Source organism: Trichomonas vaginalis, chromosome V (genome assembly GCF_026262505.1).
Source record: "Trichomonas vaginalis G3 chromosome V, whole genome shotgun sequence".
In the NCBI taxonomy this organism is placed as follows: domain Eukaryota; phylum Parabasalia; order Trichomonadida; family Trichomonadidae; genus Trichomonas; species Trichomonas vaginalis.
The window spans coordinates 13,917,641-13,930,461 of NC_067207.1; the positions used below are offsets into that span (position 1 = coordinate 13,917,641).

At 37.1% G+C, this 12,821-nt stretch overlaps 7 protein-coding genes and 4 pseudogenes across 11 annotated transcripts, besides 1 other annotated feature; 6 read left to right on the top strand and 5 right to left on the bottom strand.

Annotated features, from left to right (window-relative positions):
- Window positions 1-12,821: part of a mobile genetic element that runs on past both edges of the window.
- Window positions 1,437-2,022, top strand: TVAGG3_0332780 (annotated as a pseudogene). The gene has a single exon. A coding segment is annotated over exon 1 (586 nt).
- On the top strand, window positions 2,263-3,334 carry TVAGG3_0332790 (annotated as a pseudogene). The gene has a single exon. A coding segment is annotated over exon 1 (1,072 nt).
- TVAGG3_0332800 (uncharacterized protein) lies at window positions 4,353-4,543 on the top strand (the record flags this gene model as incomplete). The annotated part of the gene is made up of 1 exon (XM_051230502.1): window positions 4,353-4,543. A coding segment is annotated over one exon (191 nt), but the record flags the coding sequence as incomplete, so codon positions are not given.
- TVAGG3_0332810 (MazG nucleotide pyrophosphohydrolase domain-containing protein) lies at window positions 4,666-5,361 on the bottom strand (the record flags this gene model as incomplete). The annotated part of the gene is made up of 1 exon (XM_051230503.1): window positions 4,666-5,361. The coding sequence occupies one exon, from the start codon at window positions 5,359-5,361 to the stop codon at window positions 4,666-4,668; it is 696 nt and encodes a 231-aa protein (XP_051100233.1).
- Window positions 5,394-5,789, bottom strand: TVAGG3_0332820 (uncharacterized protein; the record flags this gene model as incomplete). The annotated part of the gene is made up of 1 exon (XM_051230504.1): window positions 5,394-5,789. One exon carries the CDS (start codon window positions 5,787-5,789, stop codon window positions 5,394-5,396), a length of 396 nt encoding a protein of 131 aa, XP_051100234.1.
- On the bottom strand, window positions 6,006-6,395 carry TVAGG3_0332830 (uncharacterized protein; the record flags this gene model as incomplete). The annotated part of the gene is made up of 1 exon (XM_051230505.1): window positions 6,006-6,395. The coding sequence occupies one exon, from the start codon at window positions 6,393-6,395 to the stop codon at window positions 6,006-6,008; it is 390 nt and encodes a 129-aa protein (XP_051100235.1).
- On the top strand, window positions 6,645-7,076 carry TVAGG3_0332840 (uncharacterized protein; the record flags this gene model as incomplete). Its single annotated transcript, XM_051230506.1, has 1 exon — window positions 6,645-7,076. A coding segment is annotated over one exon (432 nt), but the record flags the coding sequence as incomplete, so codon positions are not given.
- On the top strand, window positions 7,876-8,606 carry TVAGG3_0332850 (organellar and viral DNA polymerase type B; the record flags this gene model as incomplete). The annotated part of the gene is made up of 1 exon (XM_051230507.1): window positions 7,876-8,606. A coding segment is annotated over one exon (731 nt), but the record flags the coding sequence as incomplete, so codon positions are not given.
- Window positions 8,971-9,255, bottom strand: TVAGG3_0332860 (protein of unknown function, DUF4106 family; the record flags this gene model as incomplete). The annotated part of the gene is made up of 1 exon (XM_051230508.1): window positions 8,971-9,255. One exon carries the CDS (start codon window positions 9,253-9,255, stop codon window positions 8,971-8,973), a length of 285 nt encoding a protein of 94 aa, XP_051100238.1.
- On the top strand, window positions 9,881-10,374 carry TVAGG3_0332870 (annotated as a pseudogene). The gene has a single exon. A coding segment is annotated over exon 1 (494 nt).
- On the bottom strand, window positions 10,390-10,693 carry TVAGG3_0332880 (annotated as a pseudogene). Its single transcript has one exon. A coding segment is annotated over exon 1 (304 nt).

The following is a 12,821-nucleotide window of genomic DNA, read 5'->3' on the forward strand; positions in this document are numbered from 1 at the left end:
GTAGTTTTATCTTCTGCTTGCAGTCTGTACATTTTGCCATGTTTGCCTAAAACTTCATAATATTCTCTTGTATACTTTCTTCTATTTTTACGAACACGAAGGTGAGTACCTGTCGGGTTCCCATTGTTGTCATAGTCAATAGTATTTTCATATGGGTCGCGTTTAGGTATTTTCTATTTTTACTTTGTCACCTTTCTTAAGTTTGAAGCCTGGCATTCTTTCTTGTTTGTCTCTTTTGACTAAACTATTAAATATATAGTCTTTCTCTAAGTCGGGGTTGTTTTCATTTCTTCGGGGGAGTGGTTTCCCAAACCTTTTGTTTACGGTTATTGTAAATATTTAAAACTTGTCTCACTTTGCCATGGAGAAATGTCTATATTTGTCGTCATATGACATTTCATTTGCTTACCACCTTGTGGTTGGTTTAAGTCTCTTAAGATTTTTATACAACTGTCAATGACACAAGAGCAGAATGGTTTTGGTCGACAATGAAATATTGGTTTACATTTTTTGAACGCAGATAGTTTTTAATATCGTGATTTGAAAGAACTTTCACAGTCAGATGTCAGTTTTGTTGGATGGTATTTGTCACGAATATTGTCAAAGCAGTTTTACATCTAAAATATTTTTGGACCTAATGGTATGGCTTCACAGTATCTTGTGTTTTGACCAACAAATATTAGCCAGTATGGAGGTCCATCTTCTCTATACCTCGGAATGTTTTCCAAGATATCCATAAACCAAGCATTTGGTGTTGAACTAAAGATTTTTACCATGAGTGCTTTCTTTGTTGCCTTAGAAACATAGGGTCCTTGTTTGGATTCGTCATTTTTATCCTATAAGAAATGGGTTTATTTGGCGCATTAGCAGGAGTTGCATCTAGATTTTTACCCGCAGTGGAAAATAGCCAGAGGTGTATTTGGAGTTGGAAGGAAGATTTGAGTACATTAGGTATACTGAAAGAGAAAGCACAACCTATTATACAAACTGTACAGAAAGGTTGGGATGTAGCACGAGATGCAGCAAATCTTATTCCAAATCCTGAAACAAGAGGAAAAGTTCAAGGATGGATGGACAATGTAGGAAGACAAGCAGGAAACTATATAACAAAGCAAATGACTACTATAACCAAGCAGGACACTATATGGACCAAGGTGAAAGATTCTTTAACAGAGGATATAACCATGCACAACAGTGGGTAAACAATAACAACCGCAACCACCTCAAACTTGGGGAATGTAAAGTTTTTTACTGAGATGAAATGAACAATACAGCATTGAGACAAATGGGTTCAAGATGGATTTGTCGATTCCAGCAGTTACACAACCACGTGTTTGTCAAGTCCTCCCTATACCCTCAGGAAGTTTTAGACCGACTTAAAAAACCTAAACAACCAGTTGAAAACAAACCAAACTAAATTTTTTTACTGAGATGAAATGACCGAAGAAGTTGAAACGGTAGATTTGACACCACAAACAAAAAGTTCAGAACCATTGTCAAAACCTGTCAAAGAACTTACAGATGAAGAGAAAAATTCAATAATAGAAAGTGCCAGGTCTGGAAATACAAACCCTAACTATAAAGTCACTTTTCATAGAAATGGAACGGCTAGTATCTCAAAAAAGAAACAGACTCTCACAAATAAAATATTGAAGTCTGAAGGAGCTTTCGAGACAACAGATGGAAAAGTTTACTTCACTGACCAACAGTTCATTATAGAACATCTCATTGACTTAGAGTCGAAATATTCTAAACTTTACAACAAACACAAAAAGTTGAAAGGAAAACAAAAACAAATGGCATATGATATTTATGAAGATGTTGACGACACAACTAAACCTGCAAGTGAGGTAAAGTCAGATGAACCGAAAAGTGACGAAAAAACCGATAGAAGAAGAGAAACCAAAAACTGAAGATAAACCAAAACCAAAGTTTAGTTTCCAAACTAAACCAAGTCAACCTTCATTAGCTGGTATGGGTTGGCGTCAAAGACTTATGGCAGCAGGTGGTTATGTAAAGTAAAGAAAAAAATATTTTTTTATTTTTATAAAAATGCCCCCATATAGAATGGATAGAAAATCTGCTAGAATAAAAGCAGAGTTAGAAAGATATGGTTGGAAAGTTTCGAAGAATTTTAAATATAGGAAGGGAAGACCCATAAAAGTCTATGACAAATTGTCTGGTCTTCGCTACGAAATGGAATTGGAAACAGCACGCACAAATTATCCAAACAGACTAGAGAGGTTAGAAGAAGAACGTCTTATGGACATGCCTTTCAATGTTAATGAGCCACAGGTTGATGGACACGACGGCTTTGCCAGATTCTACTGGAAACATGACGAACAATTGCATCCTTTGAGAAGGAAAAAAGGAAAAGGTGAAGACGCACATGCTCCCATGGAAAGAACAAGATATGCATATGAGAAGTACCGTGAAGTTAGAAGTCAAATTACATCTGGTCGAACCTTTACAGTAAACTTTGACGAAGGAAAGAACAAAGAAGGCTTCATGGGTGTACTTGCTGCCATACAAGACGGAAATAAGAAAGGACACAATCTCAGATTGACCATAACGGATTTGGATGGTCACATTTACTATGCAAATGGCAATGAACAAACAGCTGCAAAACTTCTTGACGCTTTCAAGACTACAAAGAGAGAACAAATGGTTGACTCCGACTCAGACATTTTGAATGCAATTGAAGGAATTGCAAGTGTCAAGTTCGAATGGTACCAACCTAACCCTCAAGCAGTCAGACAACATGCTGGATACTTCCCGTTCAGAAATAAGTCTGACATTGACTTGACAAGGTATGGAATTTACAATTCAATTGAAAAAATTGTCAACGAACCTTGCATTCTTACATGTCTCAGGAACTCTGGTCTTGTTACAGATGAGAAGATGAAGTATCTTGAGTCATGTGTGAAGACAAGGTACATTCTCAGAGGTCAATTGACAAAGATTGCACCGTTGGCAAATGTGAATATCCGAGTCAACATACCTACAGCTAAAGGTTCTTCACATGACGACTATGTTGTTGACAAAGACTTACCATGGTTGAAGATTGTACTTGTCCACAACCCACTTCATGTTGAACGAAAGTCTTACAAACCCATTGTTCGGAAAAGGCAAGTGCAACATTGTCAGAGCTGTTAACATTCTTTTCGAGAAAGGTTTGTTGGAACCGATTCCAGATGACAAGCTGACAGAAAGTTTTGTACCAAAAGACGAAACAAACTTTTCACTGTTAGCAAGACCAAAAGTTGTTCCAGACAAAGTTCTAGTACAAAAGAAGTACACAGTTCCAAAAGGAGTTGGATTGTTCGGATACCAACCTGAACCAGAAGAACTTCCAATGAGGTTGCAAGAACTTCAAGATGCTATAAACAAACTCCCATTGAGACATCCAATCGACGTCAAATTGTATTGGAGAGCATCAGAGTTAGGTCAGAAGGTTTTATATGAAACAGGTTGCTTCGACGATGTTTATGAGATAACAGGAGAAGTTTCTCAGAAGATAAGAGACTCGCTTGAATTTCCAAAAACTGGTCCGATTGGATGCGATAAGTTCGACTCAGATGAAAAAATATACTATGTCGACCTTAACGCCGCATACATGAGGTTCGTCCAATATATCCCGACTGGAATTCCAAACGAAGATGGTGAGTTCCCAGGAAGGAACTATACAGTTGGAAAAGTCATACAACAACTGTATGATATTAGGAAAGCTTCAAACCCCAAACTTGCAATGACATTAAAATTGCTTATGAATTCGACATGGGGGTATTCCATTAAAAAACCTCAAGAGATGAAGAGTAAACATTATGAGAAGGTCGACAACTTTGTTGAAAGGTTTTCTCCTTTTGTTTTGAAATACGAATTTACCGAAGGTGAAAGTGGCTTAGTAACCACATTAAAACCTATTGTCGAACATTGGTCTTACCCTCAGTTCGCAAAAGCAGTCCTTGACGAGTACAACAAATTCTTCTCCGAAGTCAAATCCAAAGTCAAGGTTTACTATGAGAACATCGACGCACTCATGACGAACGAAGAAGGGTACAACAAACTCATTGAAATGGGCATGGTCGGTGAAAAGATGGGTCAATTCAAATTGGACAAAATTTTCACCGAAGTTCATGTAATATCGAAAAGGAAGTACTGGGGTGTTAAAGAAGATGGTGAAATAGTTAAACATTGCATGAAATAAAAAATTTTTATTCGAATTTGAATCGGACAGGTCGAGTTACACCATTCTTGGTCTCAAACTCATATATAACCTGTTTGTCTGTATTTTCGTCGACTATGGCACGAGACACGAACATTGACCAAACGGACAAAAAGTGTCATTTCGGATGGTCAAGCAGCCAATCGCATTCGAGCACTTCGAAGAAGCCTTACGTTCCAAGGAAGAGGGTGTCTGGTGCAAGGGAGAGGTCATGAGACTCTACGAGCAGTACATCCTCAATGCCTGGGAGGACAAATCGTCCTTGGATTGGCAAATCTACCAACTCCTCTGGGACGACCTCCTACGCAACTGGGATGACGAAAGAGTCCAATTCAAAGGTCGGGAACTAATTTTGCAAATTGACCTTAATTTCACATACTTATCCAAATAAACACCTAAATTTACTTGGGGTTTCCCCCTAAAATAAAATTTTTTTACTCTTAGAACCACTCGAGGTTCTCCTTACGGTTGTTGAGCTTGTCACCGTCAATGTGTCTGACCTTCGTCTTCTTGTTTGGATTTGGAACCCATTGCATACCGACAAGCCTTCCCATGGAAATTGTACCGTAATTTCGAAGGGTAAGGGTCAAGTGTCCCAAGTTGTTGAGGACTGGGGTAAGAACCTTGCCGGTCTCCTTGTTGCGGATTTTGTATGGGTAGGGTTGGGAAATTTCATAACTGTCATCGGCAACAAGGGTTGCCCAAACTTCCTTTTCTTCGTGTTTCTCTTCTTCTTCCTCTTCTTCTTCGTGTTCCTCTTCTTCCTCGAAAATTCCTTCTTCAATTTGGTGCTCACGAATTACGGTGTTGCATGTTCTGTCCTTTCCGAGTACCTTCCAGATGGCATCTATCTCTTCGAAGAAACGGTAGATGAGTCTGGCAAGGTCTCGGTTCTCTCTCGCGTAAATGCGCAAGGTTTCCGTCAAATCATTCAGGACTTTCTCATTGGAAGCTTGGTTCATGAGGAACTCACCTTTAAGTCCCTTCATCTCTTCCATAAGACTACTTTGGAGAGTCTTAACGGTGTTTGTCAGATGAGCTTTCAAATTCAAAATTTGAATTTGAACTGGGCGCTTGTCTGGCAACATTGAAAGGACATCTGCCATTGTGTTCGGCTTCGGTGCTTGTTCGGACATCGAAAAAATGAAGTGGTTTGAGAATGACGGTTTTACTTCAAAAAGCTTGTTATGACGGTTAAGTCATACAACAAGTTTAAAATAATATCTTGTTCTTCTTCTGAACGTTTGTTGTCTCTTCCGATAAAAGTTTGGAACATGAGAACCAAAAAACGTTTTTTGAGATTGCGGAAGAGTTCAGGCAAACGTTCATATTCTGGATATGTTGGGAGCAGTTCAAAACATCTGAGCTGACTTTCGGACAAAATTGGGACAATGTCAGAAAATTCATCTTTGGTCGGACTGCTTGAAGGTAAGTCCCTTACATGTAAGTAGCTCTGGTAAAGTCTTCTCATTTCTGCTAACTTCTGGAGTATAGCTTCGTAATTTAAGAGTTTTAATTTTAATTGTCTTATTCCACTCTTTACTTCTAAACGGTAACTATCCATGAGGTCAAGAGTAGCTTTGGTAGCTTTAAGTGGAGCTATCTGTTCCTTGACTTGTGCAATTTTGGTTGCAATTGTGGTTTGAGCTCCTTCAAGTTCGCCGTCTATGTCGTTCTCAACGCCTTCAACCATGGCTTGAAACTCTTCATCGGTCCATTGAGATTGGTGTGGGACGAATTTAACTTGCTTCATTCAAAAAATGAAAAAAAATGTTTTTACTCAAAACGTTAAGGTTGACTGAACTGGTTGGATGTCGCCTTCACAGGTTATGTAGAACGGCTGACCCGAGAAGTGAAGGAGAGACTGAATTGCCAATTTCATATGGGGTAGGGGGTTCTCCTTGTTTGGTATTTTTATCCAAGGACGTTTGTTTAGGAACTTAACAAGAGCTTCTCTTTTGGCGTCCTTTATGCCATCGTAGGCTGTCCCGTCTGGTATTTGAATTGGAATTCCAGTCGAAGTCTCGAGCTGAAGTGTAGACCTTCCAGAAATAGTGGTGAACTTGACCTTGGGCTTCATTACCCTGCGCAAGTACTGCTTAACAACTTCATTTATCTCTATAAGGTAAATTGCCTCGTCAAATCCTTCTGGTATTCCGAGTCCTTCCATCCGACAGGAAAATATTTTCCCGACAACTGGAAAAAATTTTCCTTCCGACAGGAAGGACTCTTCCAGTTGTCCGTCCGTAAACCATTCAAATTTTCGAAAATTGAGAACTTTTGGTCGAACTTCAGAAAAAGTTTTTCCTTCCGACAGGAAAATTTTTCCTTCCAACAGGAAAAGTTTTTTCTTCCAACAGGAAAGGTTTTTCCTTCCGACAGGAAAGGTTTTTCCTTCCGACGGTTAAGCCACAAACAGATGTCCGACGTACCACCAACCGAGCCCATTCCCAAACCAGAGGAACCTAAAGCACCAGCCCCTGCACCTCAGCAACCTCAGTTCCAGCAAGTCCCTCCACCAAATTACTACCAATTTCCACCTCAAGGTTACTACCTACCACAAGGCTTCCCGAACTACCCTCCTCCTCAGCCTATGCCTTACTTCCCCAACCCTTGGATGTTTATGCAAAACCCTGCCCCACAATTCCAATCTCAATCCAAGAGAGACCAAGAGTTCGAGGAAGGTCTGAACCGCTTACGCAAAGAGTATGCTACTACCCCAATGGAAGAAGACAGGCTTTCAGTCTCTTCCCTAAAGTCGACCGATTCGACTCGTACCACAGATTCGGTTCGTGACCGTGAAGACTACCTCAAGCAGTCTGAGAGACTCTTCATCCTACAACCATTTACAGTTGGAGCTCTCAAGAACATGCGCAATTACGAAGGTCAGACACCAGCTGGAGACCGCAAAACAGACGTACTCGCAAGAGCAGTCCAACTGGTCAAGACAAAGACGGAGATAGTGACTTCATTCTTGCAGCTTGCCCATACAAGTAAAAAAATAAACAATTACGAGTTAAACTTTTTACTCTTTCTTTTCTGAGTTGTTTAGAGCTGGTTTCTCTTGTAGAAACCTTTCGTACTCTTCCATGGTCATGTAATTGCGAATTTGGTACGCAATTCCAGGTTCGTTGTTTTTGAACCTTACGTATGTAACGCTTCCATCTCCTCAGGGAAGTAAGCTGCTAACATCTGACCAAGTTTTCTCGGTGACTCGGAGCTCATTAAAAATGTCACTTTTTAAACGTTAAGTTTTTAGTCTTATTTTACCCTTTGTTTACCCTTTGTTTACCCTTTGTTTGTCAAGGTAGTATTGGAGTGCAATTTCTCCAAATTCTCTGTGTCGGAGTTCTTCAGCATTTTCCAAGGTGTACCTGGAGAACTCAAAGAAGTTGTCAAGAACATACTGCCATGCTGCTCTTCTGAGTTCGTCGGTATTTTGGAAGTGTTGCACCTTCGAGTCTTCGGACATGAAAAAAATGACACTTTTTCAGCAAAAATAATGTTTATGTTAGAATGTTAGATCTAACATGTTTTCTAACACGTTTTCTAACATGGTCTAAAACTCTTGAATTTTCATGAGTTTTCCCGAAATAAAAAATAAAGTTGGTTTTTTTAAAAAAATATTTTTTTATTTTTATTGTAAGAACATGTTAGCAACTACAGCACTAAACTCGTTAGTCATGAATCCAACATCTATGTTAGTAGAAATGAAAAGCTTCATTCCTTCTTCATATACTTTCGAAACAAAAATCCAGAAGATAAAGCAAGAACTTTTAACAAGTAATTTAGACTGTAGTGCGAAAGATGAAACAAATGAACAGTATCTTTATGAAATGCAGGACATTATTGACCATTTACCCAAATTGCCTGAAATCCAACAACAAAAACTAACCATTCCCGAATTTGACGAAATAGAAGTCAAAGCAACTGACTCAGTAGAAATAAAGAAGTTCATACGAAAGGTAAATTATGAATTCCTTGGTTTTCATTGCAACCACAAAGTCATGGACAAAGATTGCGACATGGTATATAAGAACATCTCTGACCTTTACAAATCCGAAGAATTTAAGACCTACGACAACTTTGTTTCGTTAGTTGCAAAATGTGTTTGGGAAATAAGAGATAAAGATAGTAGGGGTAAGGTATGGAACGAACAAATAAAACCCGCTATGTTCGAGATGAAGAAAACCATTGACGCCTTGGTTGTTTTAGCAGGTAAGGTTTCAGAATATAACGCAAAAATGAACCCGCAATGTTCAAAATGTAAAGCAGCAATGAGGAAATATAACTACTCCGTCAAAGAGATAGAACGTATGCGAAACGACTATGCAGATTTAAAGAAAGAAGCAGAAAAACCAGCAGAAGATAAAATGAACATGTTAGAATTTCTGAACAAAAACTATCCAACTGCTGACGATTTCCTTCTATCTGACGTCAAGAAGAAGTATAAAGAAACTTTCGGTATCGTTAAAACTTTTGACATCCTTCGTGAAGAAATAGAAGCTACGAAATTGTTTAGAGTCATGAACCATCGCAACATATACCATGTAAAACGCTTGTAAATAGTTATGTTAGAAAACATGTTAGAAAACATGTTAGATCTAACATTCTAACATAAACATTATTTTTATTGAATTCCGTATGAAATTTCATGAATTTCCTCATATGCTTGCTTCCCTCGGAAAACCGAGAGAAGAACAGCGAGTAGTGAAAAAACCCTGGTCGCCAAAACTCTTTATTTTTCAAGCTTGACTTTTTACAATTTGAACTTTGTTCGCGTAGATGTGAATTCTGAAAGAAGTATGAGGGTCTTGTATGACTTTGTACTTCTCCCATAGTTCATGTCTGTCAAACTTACCTGCCATGGACTCTTTCATAAGTTCCATGAAATCGTCTTCGGACAATCCAGGGAAAAGTATGATATCAGTAAGTATTCTTTTAACATCCTTACTTAAACTCTTTGCTGTCTGTACACAAATGACAACTGAGATGTTAAAGTGTCTGAGCTTCTTAAGAATTCGACACATATCTTGTTCTCTGTTCTTTAACAAAGGATGAGAAGCAAAGTCATCTAGATAAGAAGACATCTGTGAGGGTAAGTCTTCCAATCGTAAGATTGCAATTTCTTCGAAATGTATTCTATCTCTTTCTGTTTGTTTCTGAAGTGTTTCTTCTCTAATATTCTCTGCATTTCCTCATTTGGGTCTTTAAACCTCGAATTGACATACTCATTTATAGCATTGTACTTCAAAACTCTTTTTGGTACTTCTTTATCCAATCCAACAACTCAGAGTCTTTTATACATACTAACTTAGACTTTTTTATAATATCTTTGAACGAATTTACGGTTTGGTCAAATTGACCAGAAGTACTACAAATGACTACTAACTCATAGAATGGGTTCTTCTCATCTAGTTCTTGTTGTTGTGCAGCCATTTTAAGATAAGTGAAAGTCTTGCCCGACCCAGGTGGTGCGATTAGACCTGTTATACCATTCTGAGCAAATAAGAACTTGTCATGTATGGGTTTTATCTGAGCATTTTCTAACTTCCTCTTGTTCTTGTTTAAAACATTCTCAAATTTTTTGTCAATGTCAGCAAACTTTTTTTTCTAACATATTTTTAGAAAAATTAAAATTTTATCTTTTAGAAAATGTCTAGCGATTTCGCTATCTATATTCGAGACAAGCTTTTCGACAGCAAAACATCTGTCGACCATAAAATCTTACATAGTGTAAACAAGAAAGGGGAATTTGTTCTAAAGTTCTGTTTCTGGGAATATGACAAGAACCATAAAACATTAAGCAGAGCAGTCTTAAATTTGTCAATGACAGACTTGTTGACAGAGATGACGCCTCTTGGAGAGATGAAGTCCAACAAAACTTCTTAGAATGCAAAGAAGACACATGCACTGTTCTTGAAGATGAAATAGAAAACAGAATAGAAGAGCTATTAAAGGACAAAGAACTTTTACATAAATATGGTTGCGCCAAATTTGACATAACTCCACCAGAGAAGAAGAAGAAGAGAGAAAAGAAAGAAAAGAAAGTAGAAGAAAAGAAAGAAAAGAAAGTAGAAGAAAAGAAAGTAGAAGAAGAGAAGAAAGAACCTGAACCAGTTCCAGAGAAAAAGAAATTTGACATGTAAAATAAAATTTTATTTTTAGAACATTTCTGGGTCAATGTCAATGTTCTCTTCCTCTTTAGGAGCAAACACTGGCTTAGACTCTAAAATCTTTTTACCCAATTTACCTTGAACTTCAACTATCTTAGACTCATAATATTCATAGTCGTCTGCTTTCTTTGGTTCATAAGGTATAACAAGTTTGTATGCTTTGCCTTCTTTAAGGTTTGAAAACCTTCTGTCAAAACTTTCTTTGACTGCTAACAAACCTTCTATGTCTAAGTCTTCAAATTTCGCACCATTTTTAGTCACAATAGCAAACTTAACTGGTTCGATGTTCCAAACTTTGCTGAATGAAGACTTTTCAAAATGGTAGAAGTAAACATTCAAATATGTGAATGGGTCTAGTTCTTCTTTAAGTCCTGACATATATTTGTTGACTGAGATGAATTTCATCATCTTTTCTATCGGATAAAAAAATATTTTTTATAAAATTTACTCAGAAAAATTTTTCTTTGTATATACGCCGTTCTGAACATCTAAAAGACTTTTGACATTTGCCAAGAATGTTCGTTTAGACGCTGCCATATAACCATACTCTTGACAATACTGTTTATACGAGTCGTACAATGACCTTTCATCTAAACACTCAAAGTTAGTCTCATCTATAAACAGTTCATATACACTCTTGTTTGCTTCTAACAATGTTTGTCTTTCTTCGGTATGTGGAATTTGTCTTGGATTGAACTTTGAAATATCTAATGTCATGAAATATGAGAACAAGTGGTTGTAAAAGTTAGGTGTCAAAGTTTCTGCTAAGTCGTCAAAATATTCTGTATCTTGCATATGAGCTTCTGACGTTCTGACAACTACATATCTTCTGTCAGAACTTTCTAACTTCATCGGAACGGCGATTGTTTGAAACCATGATGAAATTTGCAAACATTTTCACAAACTCTTTGGTCTTATTTTCTTTCAACAACTCCAACTTTGTCTGTTATAAGACTCTTCAAAGCATCTGAGTTTAAAACCTTTGTTGTATCTATACTTTGAAGTTCGTTACATACTATAAGTTTCATATTCTCTATTGAAGAGTTAAATTTACCGCAGATGTTTTCTAAGTTTGTCATATTAGGGTTCGAATAGCCCTCTAACAGTTTGCACAAGATATCTGTAAAGAAAGTGTTCTTACCTGTTCCTTGTTTTCCAATTATGATGAGAGCAGTTTCATTTTTAGCACTTGGATGTTGTAAGATGTTTGCAAACCAACATAAGATATACTCATAGACTCTTTCGTTTCCATTGCATATAATTTCTTTGACATGGTCTAACCAAGCTTCTATAACATTTTTCTTTCCATTCTACTTGTTCGTATTTATATCCAGTGAAGATAGAATAGAAGTTTGGAGAAGGTGTATAGAACTTTATACCACGAACTGAAAAATCTTCTAACTTTGACAATAAGATATCCCAAGCATCTAACATCTTCATACCAACTTGTACGACTTTTATTTTCTTAAGTTTCTGTCTACATTCTTGTTCTGAACTATGGTTGCTCTTGGTTTGTTAAAGACAACATCCCATTCTTTCATGACATAACATTCTGGGCAGAGTCGACATAAATGACTAAACGTTTCAAATTCTCGACTGCTTTGTTATAGTCTCTAAATGGACACATATTTCTGAACGCTTGGAAGTCATAAAAATCTGAAACGTCTATTCTGTACATTTTTATAAAAATAAAAAAAAATATTTTTTTTATTCTTGACTTTGTTGTTCCATTTGTTGCATTTGTTGTTCTTGAGCTATTTGTTGTTGAAGTTGTTCTTGTAATACAATACTTTCACCAGTTGCATCTTCCAATTCGAAACTTTCTGCCGTCATTGACAAATACATAGGACATAAAAGTTTTACAGGAACAAAGTTTGCGTCAACTAAGGTTAAGTTTATGTTTGCTAAAGTGTTTGAGTTTACTAAAGCTGAAAACTCTGCATTCGAATGAACAATAGGCAAACCAGCAGAGAAAGTGTTGTTTATACGCATGAGTATCTTTTTGGTCATAGTAGTTTCTGTCGACATTCGAATAGCACTTTGAACCTAAGTTTGAAACAATAATAAAATAGGTGTACTTAAAGTCAATGGAACAGACAAACCTTGTATGACACCTTTTCCTGTTATAGGAAACTGTTGGTAGTAAAAACCAGATATAAGTTTTGTATTATAGCTCATATCGTTTATAGTAAACTCAGTCGGACATCCAAACATAATGAAACCTGCTCTAGTTGCAGCACATGTTACATCCGTCCTTAAAGTATTAAATAAGTCAACAAAAACCTGTTGGTGGTATATCTGAGTAAGTATCTTCAAAGAAGTATTTTTACCATTCACAACAATAAAATCTTCTGGTGTCAAAGAGCAAAACAGGCTTTAGTCGTCATCGTGTTAAGGTCAGTTTACAATATCGTCCTTGA